The 13450-nt window shown below is 38.7% G+C and overlaps 2 protein-coding genes across 3 annotated transcripts; one reads left to right on the top strand and one right to left on the bottom strand.

Moving 5' to 3' along the window:
• The first annotated feature begins 151 nt into the window (after positions 1–151).
• On the top strand, positions 152–5744 carry LOC148396513 (uncharacterized). Of its 2 annotated transcripts, XM_088378382.1 has the most exons (3): positions 154–285; positions 2227–2327; positions 3287–5744. In XM_088378382.1, exons 1-3 carry the CDS (start codon positions 231–233, stop codon positions 4487–4489), a joined length of 1359 nt encoding a protein of 452 aa, XP_088234508.1. In that variant the 5' UTR covers positions 154–230; the 3' UTR covers positions 4490–5744. The 2 variants fall into 2 exon arrangements, with proteins under 2 accessions (XP_088234509.1, XP_088234508.1); XM_088378383.1 differs by lacking the exon at positions 2227–2327 and having other exon boundaries at positions 152–280.
• lrrc56 (leucine rich repeat containing 56) lies at positions 1030–13418 on the bottom strand. Its single transcript, XM_088378381.1, has 12 exons — positions 12840–13418; positions 12170–12257; positions 11786–11846; positions 11048–11144; positions 10745–10942; positions 9659–9827; positions 9384–9590; positions 9132–9199; positions 8710–8855; positions 7868–8055; positions 7375–7708; positions 1030–6361 (listed from the first exon to the last, which is right to left on the bottom strand). The coding sequence occupies exons 1-12, from the start codon at positions 12990–12992 to the stop codon at positions 6274–6276; spliced, it is 1797 nt and encodes a 598-aa protein (XP_088234507.1). The 5' UTR covers positions 12993–13418; the 3' UTR covers positions 1030–6273.
• Positions 13419–13450: the final 32 nt, after the last annotated feature.

The following is a 13450-nucleotide window of genomic DNA, read 5'->3' as shown; positions in this document are numbered from 1 at the left end:
AAAAGGCAATACATTGCCCGTAACCTTACAAAACACAGTCCACCTAATGTTTTTGTTTAGAAGGATTACGTCATATCACATGGCTTTGATGATGTCACAGAATTGTTAGAATATAATGATATCATGCCTATGATATGCCATCAAACATAATCTTGGGAGATTATCTTTTGTTGAGATGCATGATTTTATAAGAAAGGTAGTTCACCCACATATTGACTTCATGTATTCCAATGACATTTTCCCCTGAAAGAAGACACTTCCAATCATGTTACCGGATAAGGTTAGGTTAGCAAATTGTTTTAATGGATTTCACAAACACTACTGCTCTCAATAGCATATTCTCAAATATATGTATGTATATGTTGTAGCCGTCACTCAGCTACTTGCTGGATTTATTCTCAACTGCTAAGTACAGCGTAGTAGCCTACTGTCCATCCATGTATACTCATCACATACCATATCACTTGACTATTTTTGCGTATTCTGCTTATTATCTCCATTCAGCTCTGACTATTTACGGTTATTATTGCTGGTATTTAATTCATTCTCAATTTATGCTGTACACAAATTCTTGATACAAGTATAGTTTATAGTTTTTCATGCTCTATACAATGCTGCTGTCTATTTCTATGATTTCTACTCTACTATTCACAATCATTCCTGTATTTATTCATGTTCAGTCTGCCATTATATGAATCCGCTGTAGCTGAGCATGCTTTTAGCAGTTTAATGACATCGCATTGAAGTTTACAAGCATTACACACATTCTATATTGAAATACAATAAATGATTTGTTTTTAAAACATCGCCAGTGCTAATGCAAACGTTAATGTAAAATCCCATTGACATGCTAACAGAAAATTTGTATCGACCTCCAGGAGTGGTAGTCATTCAAATAACAAATATTCATGCCCAAATGCCGTAGGGACATACATCATACACACACACACACACGCACACACACACACACCCACACCCACACACAAACACACACAGGTAACAATAATACTCAAAGGCACATATTCCCAATCCGTGTAAAACGAGTTTTATTCAGAGAGCTTGATAGTAACTTTCTTCTTCCACTCTTATCATAAGTGTATACATGCATGCACGGCACCCCACTAAGGGGCCAAAGCATAAACATCAGCAACAGCTAGAGTTTATTTCATTTATTGTTCCTTTTAATATCAATTATTTTAGTGTATTCTTATTTTACTTTGCTCCTGTTTTAATTTGCGGTTATTCCTTGAACTTATATTCAAAGTCGAGTATTCAAGTTTTCCACGATATCAAGCAAAATAGAAATATGATCTTCGAGGTCCCATATTAACCCAGTAAGTCCCCAAACTTGTGAAAATAAAAGTAGAACAACAAAATAGCATCAAAATAAAGATGATATAGAGATAAAAAAAAGATGCTTATTCCCAATTGAAACGTGTGCTGACATGCAAGCCAGCAAAGGTGTAAATGTAGCAGAATGAAAATGCAAAAGAGGCGTAAATTTCCTGTGATATTTCAAAGTTCACTGGGTACCTGACAAAAGGAATAGGCATGAGGCTATGATGTCGTTTTAAGTAGTAGGGTTTTAGTAGGTTAATAAATACATTTTAAAATCAATGAAAATTTGCTTTATTAATTGTGATTTCAATATGCCTCAAAATAATCACGTGATTACTAGTTTTTCCATAACTGCCCAGCCCTTGTCTGCCATTCGCATCCACATACTGTATGGTATTTATTATTAATATACAGTTGCCATATACGTATATTGCCTCTCTACTCCTGCTCGCTCTCATCGCTTGATATTTGATGTTCCGAGATATATAGAGCACTTTTTGTGTTGTGTTATTTAAAGTGCTCTCCATCTAAAACTGAGGTGGATAGAGATATTGTAAACATACACATAAATATTGTAGGATTTTTTTTAAATCTTCCTATTCGTGTGCGCTGATATGTCCACTGAGCAGCTGCAAAAGTGGAATTTCCAAGTAGTGGTACTAAATTATATTCTATCGATAATAAATAAATAAAAGAAGCCCTGCAAAGAGCAGCAGGGTTATGATAAAGCAATGCCCAAAAGTATTTAGGCAATTACAATCTCCACACCATGAATTTTACAATACAAAAGACAACCAAATGTAGACTACAGAATATGTACAATTTCTCAAGTATTTGGACATTTGACATACTGTAATTGAAAACTAATTGGATGAAAATGCTTTGCAGTCATTGACTGCCTGAAGTCTAGATGCCCTGGACATCATTCAACTCTGAGTTGGTGGAAATGCTTTGCTAGACAGTTTGTGGGTCTTCCTACGTTGCCTTCAGTAAGTGACAAGCATGTTGCATGTTGTCGGGTTGAGATCAAGACACTGATTTGGTCACTGAAAGATATTCAATTTCTTTGCCTTTAATTTTTTGTGCGGTATAATATCCATCTGTACTATAAAGGGCCATATCACAATTTTTTTATCATTTTGGGTAATGTGAGAAGACTTGAGTTACAGTCGATACATCTGCTAGCAGTCAAACCCTGGAGAGCCCGTTCATTAAGCAGCTGTCGAGTTGTTCCTTTTCTTGTCCATAGTTTTCTCTCTCCTTCATTCTGATACAAGTTGGTGTTGGTTTGGCCCAAAGAATCCAATTCCAGAACAGGTGACGCTGTATGAATGTTTTCTGACTTTCCTGCACTCACTTATTGTTTCAGAAAGGTGTCTCGCGACTAGATTGATAATCACATCCCTACTTTCACCAGCGTATTCTTGACTTTTGTTAATGTTTCATTCACAGACAAAACAGTCTTCCTTCACCGATTTCAGTGGTTTTATTGCGACAGAAAAAAAATGAAACGAGACAATTTGACAGTACATAATTGAATGTTCTTCAATGACAAAGTCAAATACCTGATCTCAACTTTATACTTGCTGTGGACAAACATTCGGAGCAGCTAGACCCACAAACAAGCAGTGATTTTCTCCAAGGGTCAAATTACTGTTGTGAAAGTTAGGTCGCAAATTGCATGCACACATAAATGTAGTGCCAACTAAGTGGAAGATGAATAGTCTTCATAAATGCATATATACATACACACAGTTAAACACCACTGCAAACATCAACCACAAATAAAATTACTGTTCAAATAGATAAAAAAAATGTGCATAGGGAGCACATTATTGTGTCACAATAGGTAGTAAGTAAATTACAGATTCTTAAATATGTTCTTTGTCGACAAGAAAAAGGTCAATGAAACATTAATTCTTGCATTCTGCGTATTTTTGTCTCCAAGGCTGCTGCTACTCACAAGATTTGCTTACATCTCTCTGGGAATACCATAAAAAAGTTGCGGAGTTTTCTGCAAGCTATCACCTTTGGCCTTCAGGAAACACAGCTCAGTTGCCGTCCTTGCCAGCAGAGTGTCTTCCGCCATAAGCGTGAGCCTAACAACAAACCTATATCTGTGGCCCCTAATATTACCAAACTGCGGAACAACATCCCAGAAAAAAGCAGTGCTCCACCAAGGGCAACTAAACTAAGGAGTAGTGGACGGCAGTCTAGAGTCTTTCAACAAAGGACCCGCCCATTGATACATCGGTTTCCCAAGAACACGAAGAATACTGCCACACTACCAATGGCTATTGGCCCTCAAATAACCAAACTGGATGTTAAAGTAAATCAAAAGAAAGCCCCCCCCCAAATTTACAAGAATGCTAGTGGCACTCAGGAAGTTCCATTTCAAACCATCACCCTGGACTTTGACAAATCCAAAAAGAAGCAACCCATCCAACAGCAGACTCCACGTCAACCAAAGACACATACTCAGAAAACTGACCACCAGTGTAGTTCAGACGTTAAGCATACCTATACACCAATCCTCAGCGATGCAAGACAAGGTGATCAAGATATTTTACCATCAATTCCCTTGATCCCCTATATAACACAATTGCAGTCTAGGCCACATCAGAAGAAAACCAACCCGGAATGCAGGCACAATCCACACCGCGTCCGTCCTCCAGTCCGCAAGGATTGTAAACACAGTCCTCAAGAAATCTCAAAGGGTCTTCAGATAACCCAACTGGAATGTCCAAGTAGGCAGACTTTGCACCCAATCCACAAGCATGAAAAAGACATTCAAGCTGCTATCCAACCCATCACCATAGTCCCTGATATATGCGAACTGCATAATAGCTCCCTGATGGGAGTCCAACATGGTGTCCGCCGACCAAATGACAAGCCGGCAAAAGTGTCTCATCAAGATATTCCTGAACCCGTCACCATGGGCATTCAGGTAACCGAAGTCAAGCGCAACACGGATCATCAATTTGTCCACACGTCAGTCCAAAAGAAAACTTGTGACGCATGCTCTTACTTCACACGGGTGGAATTTTGTCCTAATCATAAGAACAGTAATGAAGTCCACAAGGGGACTGGGCACACTTGGCCAGTTGACACAACTCCCATTTCTATGTGCCTTCAGATAACCCCACTCTAGCGTGGTCTCCACTATCTACCCACTAATTCACAAAGATGCTCGACTCATTAAACGACAATTTGATGGAGGCCGTTCAGAAACCGGATAAATTTGGTGCACCCATCACCGTCAACAGCAAAGCCACCACTATTCTGTGCAAAGGTTCACGCTGGTTCCCAACAACAACCGTGTGGACTTGTAGTTTTACGTGAACCATACAAGATTCCACTGGACTTCACTCAGGTCAGAGGTTTATTCTGAGAGCTCTTATCAGAGCTCTGTGGGCTGCACTTCAAATGGGATCATCGTTGTTTTTTACAGTCAAGGACCATAGAGGTTTTTAAATCTGTCTCAAGAGGGGAAGAGGCTGTACATGAGATACAAATCCCTAAATAGCACTCTGTCAGAATTTCATCTACAGTACTGTATCTTCAAACGTCAGGTCAACAAAGACACATAAAGGGGCTTTAAGATCAGTTGAGCTGTAATCACTTTGCAGAGACTACTACTCCAGGACTACTACGGCAATTGTTTTAGCTAAACCTTTGTGCTTTTACCTTTTGTTATAGTGTGTTGTGCGAATTATCACTTCGACAGCTGCGTGAGCTGAACTTGATAAGAAAATAAGTGAAGTGAAATAAAAAACAAAAACTGGGGTGTGCTTGAGTCTAAGACGTTTTCCTCTTTTAAATCCTACGTACCAGGGTTGGAAGCAGAATTATGACCCAAACCCATGACCTTGCAGATTTGCCACCTGTAAGGTCAAGCTAAAGGCCCATTGTGGGCCTGGCAGAACTTTAGGATGGCCACCCCTTCAACTAGATCAGGTTTCACCAATTTGGGTCCTCGGTGTCTGGTGTGCTGCATGCTTTATATTTCTCCCTGGTGCAACACAACCGATTGGCCCGTGACTGATGGGGCCTGAGAAAATATTCTTATTCTCAACACTGACATGACAACCATTTTTTAGGGCACCCTGAGGTAGGCAGTGGCACATTACAGACAGCAGAATAATGAGTTTTAAATGGCTGCTTTTCATTGACCAAGGATAACATGTTCCCCATGCGTTTAACTTGTAAAACATTTGTATTGCCAATTTGCCATTTACCCATCAAGATATTCTGGCTACCTCTAGATCTACGTAATAACTTCAAGACTTGTCTGCTGTAATGCATCCTTTTGACATAGTGCCCTCATGTGGCATGTAGGGCTATCACACCACGAATAACCAGTATGTACAGCAGAGAAAAAATAAAAACATTTTTTTCACCTTAAACCTGAGCCTAAAAGTTATCACAATGTTTATTCATATTTGTAATATATTTTGTGTGAAAGTATCAATATTTCAACTGAAATATGTAGCAATTATCTTCTCAAAACTGCAAAAACTACTGTTTTATCACAGTTGCAGAGCATTTGTCCTGTTTTATGGTTATATAGTCCTATTAACAGGGCATGTTAGGAGATTTAAAAGTAATAAGTCAGAGTAAAATACAATGACAGTCATTAGTCAAGTAATTGGTCTCTGTTTTTAGAAATTTATGGTTGGGCCTCATATATACGTAGTATATGTATATTTTAAAAAATTGTTGGGAACGGTTTCAATAAAGGGACTAGATAAGCAAATTGCTTCAACCTGCTTCCCTTTTCGACAAGTCATGTCAAATGTGCAATGGAACTGTAACAAATGTGTTGTGCACTTGCAGAAATAAAAAAATTCAAACCAAAAATAAAAGCATAAAAATAATATAGCCCTAGTCGAGACTTTCTAATTCTGCTAATTCTCGTGTCAGTTTAATTTGTGCTCACTCTGAAGGCATTTGAAGCTGGTGCTCTGTCCAGGATCTTTGACAGTTCACTTTTGTTGCCAGGCTGTACACGTCCATCTCTAAACTGAAAGACAGGGAGATGTAATCTAATTAAATTCAAGTACAATTTGTGAGTGAGTGAGTGAGTGAGTGAGTGAGTGAGTGAGTGAGTGAGTGAGTGAGTGAGTGAGTGAGTGTAAATAAATAAAGGCATGAATGAATGAATAAATGAATCAATAGATGGATGAATAATGAAATCAATCAATCAATCAATCAATCAATCAATCAATCAATCAATCAATCAATCAGTCAGTCAATCAATCAATCAATCAATCAATCAAAGCCAAAGTTTTCCTTTCCATTACTATTCATGACAGTTAGCTGGTAGCAGCAGGCAGTCATTTTCACAGGACTAGATATACAGTATTTGCAGCTAGTTAGTGGATGTGAATGGTTTTGAACAATTTGAGGGAAAGGCCCCAAAAACTTGGAAATGTTAGATGCCTGTGATAAATCTGCCTTTTACAGTAAATGTGAACTCTGATCCCATGTTCTGTACGCTTGCCTATTGGTCCCCTTTTGTCCATTTTAACAACTTCTTCATACGTGTTCAAATGAACAGTGATCAGTTGTAAATTTGATTTTGTTTTTGGAGGGACTGGTAGGCTACTTTTAAGTGATACTATGGGTACAATTATACAGTACAATTTCATTGAAAATTTGAAAGTAAAATGTGCTGCTCTGACAAAATGTTAAAATTTTGGAAATACGGACAAATTGTTCTGATGTGGATTTGTATAGGTTGGGAGCTTTGCTATGGGCTTTTCTAATTTTTCATCTTGTTTTCTATATTTTTGAACCTCAGTGTGTTTCTTCTTTTGTTATTGAAATAGACATGCTTGCACAATGTATCGTGGTTCAGAATTTGGGACAGAAATTTGAACAAAGACGAAATTATGTCAAGACATCCTTGTCTTTTATCGGGACATAGAGGTATGTAAGTAACATTGCACTACTGTAACATTGCACTACTAAGAATTTAGTGGGAAAAAAAGACTTGAGAAACATTTTTTACAATGGAATGCAATAATTTCTCACCAGGAATCCTTGCTTTGTCCTCCAAGGCTATTTAATTTATATTGAGGGCTAATGTTTGAAGGCAATGACGGACAAAGCTTATTCATTCTTGTCAACTTCTGGTTAAATGGCAGGTCAGTCTGTGCAGTACTTGTGGCCTTTAAAACTTTGCATCCTTCGCTGCAGGAATGAAGATTGTGTTCTGAATTGGCCAGGTTGATTCGAATCCGATGTGCGCGGATTCCTATGGGCTTCTTCCGACAAGAGGCTGATTTGGAACTTAGTGGAGGACGAGGTGAAAGTGTGTTGTCACAGAAAAAGGGATCCACATCAGTCGACATGGATTCAAACTCATCTGAAAATGACATGCAAAAAAATGGGCAGAATTAGCAGCTCTCACTAAGTCACCTTTTACAACTTGACATCACATTAAGTTCAGCCTCCACCTCCGGCTTAACATTTTTATTATTAAAATTATAATTTCTTTTAAAGTGTCTTCAGTGTGTGTTTTTACCTGTACATATAGATTTGGAAGATGAATTAGATGGACTTGTATCTAGAATATCCTCACAATGTTCTTCATCACAACTGTCGCTCATACAATCAAATCCTTTCTCTTCATCATCAGCCTCTTCATCGTCGTTGCCATGTCGAACAACCAGTACTTGTGGTAGTCTATCTCTTTCTATTTCTTCGAGATACCTGGATGTGTGAGTCACGTATATGGAGACGTCACTTAAAGGGGAAGTAAACCCCAAAATTTTCTTTACAATAATATGTTGTATGTGCCCCCACTAGTCTAAACACAACATTTTGATTCAGATTTATTTTGTGGGATATGAGTTAAGCAGCAAAATTCAAATTTTTATGCATCTCCTGTCGACTGAAAACGACATTGCAGTTGCCAGGTCACAATCAATCACAGCTCAGCTTCAGAAAACTGGTGAGCTGTGATTGGTTGACTGGCAAGTTCAGCCTACTGCCCAAAGACTGCTGGGATAGGCTCCAGTGCACCCGCGACCCTTGGGAGGATAAGCGGTTCAGATAATGGAAGGATAAATTGAAAAAAAATGCTATCGTTCTTAAGCGCCCATCACAAATACATTCTTCAGTGAGTATTTCCCATGTCATCAAAAACGTCAGCACTGCACATTTCCTTGAAATGACGTCATATAGTTTTGACAAAAATGTATAATTACTTGGCAACTCCTCTTACAAGGCCTATAGTTTGATTATTTTTTATCGAGTCCCACCCTTAGTATTTATATCCTTTTCACAGTCCCATTAATTAACAGAGGCAGATTTTTAAGTGTGATGTTGTTTTTCATCCAAAAAAGAATAATCTGAGTAAATTACCTGCAGTGTTTCTCCCTCCAAGTTCTCAGTTCAGCAAGCACGTCACCACCACTCTCTTTCCCATCAGGGTCTTGAGGGGTAAGCGTGTGCTCTGGCACATAAATGGGCAGGTTAAGGGGGGTAAAAGTAGACGTACAGGGTGCTGTCTGTGAGGAAACACAAACATATACACTAAATCAATGTAGCAATCTAATACGGCTAGGTAAGCAGACACCAAAATAAGGAAAAAAGTAAGCATGACAGCGGAGGCGACGCATAAGCACAAATGTAACAAAATAAAAGTTAATAAAATGTATACATAAAATTGTCTCCCTTCAAAAATAATGCCCAACCAAAATATTGTACTTGTGGTTCAGCTGGATCCCAGAGCAAAATGTACTTTCACAACAGAGTGAAATAAATCTTCATTTTATGCCACTTACCCTCAACTTTTCACGTCTTGCTCGTATTGCCTTGACAGGGTTTCCACAGAACAGAATCTTACCAGCTCCTGCATATAGGATATAAAGATGCAGCCTAAGTCCTGCTTTTTTGATTATTTTTGTTAAGAGTTTGTCATTGTGAACCAATACTAAAAAGGGACTCAGAATCAAATACATCCATAACAGGAAAATACTATTTCCTAAAAAGTCTACAGTAAGTTAGCATTCATGAGAAATATCAGAATATGTAACCATGCGTCAGGACACTGCTGTCTTCTTCAACTTCAGCTAAATCTGAATCCACAGAACCGGGTGTGGACACTGGACTGGATAGAAACCCAGATGAACTTGCTGATAGAGGTCTGGATATAGGTGTGCTTGCTGATGACTGAGGCCGGAGGCTGGAGACAGGGCGCTTGGTTGAGCTGGACCAGATATATGCACTGTTTCCTTCGGCTTCTACAAAGAAATTGAGTGTGTCATTAAAACATCTTGGAACAACAGGTGAGACCACAACAAAAACATACGGTCTCCATTCAATGTCGGGGTGGGGTCCCTTAGGTAGTTTCGGAGAATAGCCCAGTCTTCCCACAAGTTGCTGCTTGAGCCCAACCTGCCATCCTCCACTCTTGCGTTGTCAAGGTAACGCAGCTGTGGAACCAACTCCCTCACCGCATGGTAATAATTGTACTCGATCTGGTGGGGTGAGCAAAATAGGCCAAATAAACTACTGTGACTGCAATTTTAGAGATGGCACAGTTCAACAAGGCTAGATGAAATCTCGTCAAGTTTGAACCGGACATTTCTCATCTTCCATCGTGCAGAAGAGAACAAATAACTAACTAATAAGGGGAAAAGAAAGCAATGAGAGAGTGTGAGACTTCTGAGAGAGGAAGTGAGCGGTTGTTTGTGTTTGTGCGTTTGAAAGAGAGTTTGGCAAACTCAAGTTGCCAAGTCAAACCCACAGCTGCTACAAAGCGCAAGCCTAATACATATTCAGCTCAGCCTCTCCCTTCATTGCTCTCGTTTCCTAATTAATTCTCTGCTGGCGACCGTAAACTCTCTTACAGTGGATCCCAACTTTCCAAACTGTTGTAAATCAGCAGAAGCCGCAAACCATTGTGGTCAAGGGTGGCCATGGCCAACATGAGCCGCTCGCTGGCCACCTTAATGGCCACCCACACGTCTTGGGGAAGATTTTGAGAAACCAGACATCCGTCTTACCACATGGGTGCGTTACATTGGGGCACTTACATACGTACATTTAAATGAACACTCAAAAAACAAGTCCAAGATTTTACTCCTAAAAAGTATAATTATCATTATTGTAAACTACTGTTACAATATGCAGAGTTTGAGCATTATTGCTTAAATCTTTTTTTTTTTTTTAAATTCACATCCAACTATAATACAGTGAACGCTATGTTTAAAAACCGTGCCTCTATAAACAGACTGTATGCATAGCAAAAGATTTCATTCTAATATTGTTTGGTTGTATTTATTTTATGTCAGTGATTATTTTGCATAACACTAGAAGGATCCAGTGTACTAGAATTACGTGTACCACATTTGAGAATCTCTGAGCGTCTGTATAAAAACATATATTGACCTACTTGTGTGGTAGTGGAGTTTGGCTGCAGGCACACCGGGTTTCCCTCCAAGGTGAGTGTGTGTAGTTTGCCACATAACCTGAGATATTGAACCTGGACAAGGTCATTCACATCATTTCCTTCCAAATCTAACACCTGTAGATTCTCCAGCATGCCGACCTGACTCAAGTCGGACACTTGGTTAAAGGCCAGGTACAATTCCTGAAAAGAGAAGATAAAATGCCCCCCAAAAATAACAACACAACAGCTTGTATATATTTGAACTAAACAAGTACTTGACAAGAAACTATGACTTGTGAATGATACCCTGAGAGAGGAAATAGTCGAAATGCCATCCAAGCCTTGTAGATGGCAACAAGACATCCATAGAACCTGCAGGTGGGACAGGGTGGTTCCCAGGTCTCTATATGCCAAAAAAGAGGACAAAGGTATATTACATCTGACAGTATTTATAGCGTAGTAAGATTGGTGCTCATTTTGAAGTTTATTTTCTGAATATATCTGAATACTCAAAATTCAAAATCATCACCAAAATAAATGTGTTAGTAAGAAGTTATGAAAATGATCACCTTACAACTGTCCTACACTTAAACAACTCTGGGCGAAATAAAACTTTGATTAAGCAAAAGTGTACTTTCAGAGGACGCCCTTGGGATTTGAAAAAATATACAATTGCAATGAAATTGGGAGTCAGACATTGTGTAAAATTTAAATAAAAACACTAATAGTTGCTTAGTAGGTGGGATTCTTTGCCAATTGAATAACTAAGAACCTTCCCCTTTTTGCTTGAACACACTTCTCATTTTTCATGTTTTATGACATTTTATACACTCTGAAGAGAAACATTAGTGTCACTATTGCATATTTACTTCCTTACATCATTTAACTACACTATATGTATTGAGCACAAGTGGTTGAGAAATTGATGGATGACTTAAACGCATGTTCACTGTGGAAGCTGATGTCAACAAATATGTGAACGCCAAACGAAGTAGACAACATAAGGACTAAGTTAAGGTCAAGTATTGTGTCAGTTTTACTCACCTTACAGACATGAGCACACTGTTGTTCATTTTGAGCAGCACCAGCCGAGGCAAGTAAGAGCCTAGAAAATGATATCAGCTATTTAAAAGAGGAAAAATATGACCATTTGAAGCCCCTAAATTAAATTCCAGAAGGACAGATAACCACTTTTTGATTCTTACTGAAATAGTTCATTTCCTAAAATGGCAATAATACCTTTCATATTCCTATGCGTATGACTGTGACCTTTATATTGAAATTTTGACATTACGTACATACAAATATCTATCACAAGGATGAGTATTCTTATAAAAATAACATACATAGATACTGCAAATGTATTTTTTCTCCAAGAATGACACCACATTCAACACCGCATATGCATTGATGTGGTATGTCGCTCACCAAAGTTACCAAGGCTGTTTTGTCGAGTGTCCACGCAGATTTCCAGTGAGGTCACCTGAGTCAGATCTTTTGTTCCACACAGTAATTCCTGTGAAGGACAGGCTCAACTCAGCACAGTTACCCAAGATGTATTGCTGATATCAAGGATTTCCATCTATTATAAAGGACATTCACTTTGATCAAGATACAACATAAATGTGTATGTCATAATTTGTGCACAGCCCTAATACACGTATATAGGTAGGAAGGTGGGTAGGTAGGTAGGTAGGTAGGTAGGTAGGTAGGTAGGTAGGTAGGTAGGTAGGTAGGTAGGTAGGTAGGTAGGTAGGTAGGTAGGTAGGTAGGTAGGTAGGTAGGTAGGTAGGTAGGTAACTAGGTAACTAGGTTATTAGGTACAATACAATACAATACAATACAATACAATACAATACAATACAAGACAATACAATACGATACGATACGATACGATACAATACAATACAATACAATACAATACAATACAATACAATACAATACAATACAATGCAATACAATACAATACAATACAATACAACACAATACAATACAATACAATACAATACAATACAATACAATACGATACAATACGATACAATACGATACAATACAATACAATACAACTTTATTTATATAGCAAATTTTACAACCTTACCAGCCTCTCCTGGGACAGATAGAGTTCCACTTCACCCTCCTCACAGAGTTTCATGGCAGGAGCTGGGTTGAAGGGGCCTGATTCATCCATCATAGTCACCTGGACCCGACCAGAACCAGGCCGAACTTCCCGTATTCTAAATGTGCATTCCATTCTTCTCGACTAACAATATGGCATTTCAAAAAAGCGCCAGGCTTTACTTTGACCTTGGTGTTGTGGGAAAGTTAATTCAGCCATGTTATTCACCCAATGATGGCCATCGGTGCGGTCAAATGTTTGCTTGGCAACCATTCTCATCTTCCTGGATACGGACGGCAAAGGCTTCTTGGGAAATGTAGTTTTTCTAGTTTATGCCTGCTCCAAAAAGGTGTGGCTACGCAAAATAACCTTCAAATGTTGCAGTCGTATTCATACTCATTCAAAGTTTTTGTGTGTACGTGAGTGTATGTGTGTGTGGAAGGGGGTAATCATACATAAAGCCTCTTCGCTGCATGAAACTGACAAGGAGCTTACTTGGATGCAAAGACAATCAATTCTTCTCTGAAATCTAATCGACAATTTCCTCTGAACAACGTGTTGTTTTTTTCTGTTATTTGTGCGTGAACGCGCCA

Source organism: Syngnathus floridae, chromosome 6 (genome assembly GCF_059516105.1).
Source record: "Syngnathus floridae isolate MCC-2025c chromosome 6, RoL_Sflo_1.0, whole genome shotgun sequence".
Taxonomy (NCBI): Eukaryota; Metazoa; Chordata; class Actinopteri; order Syngnathiformes; family Syngnathidae; genus Syngnathus; species Syngnathus floridae.
This window is presented reverse-complemented; position numbering and strand designations above follow the sequence as displayed.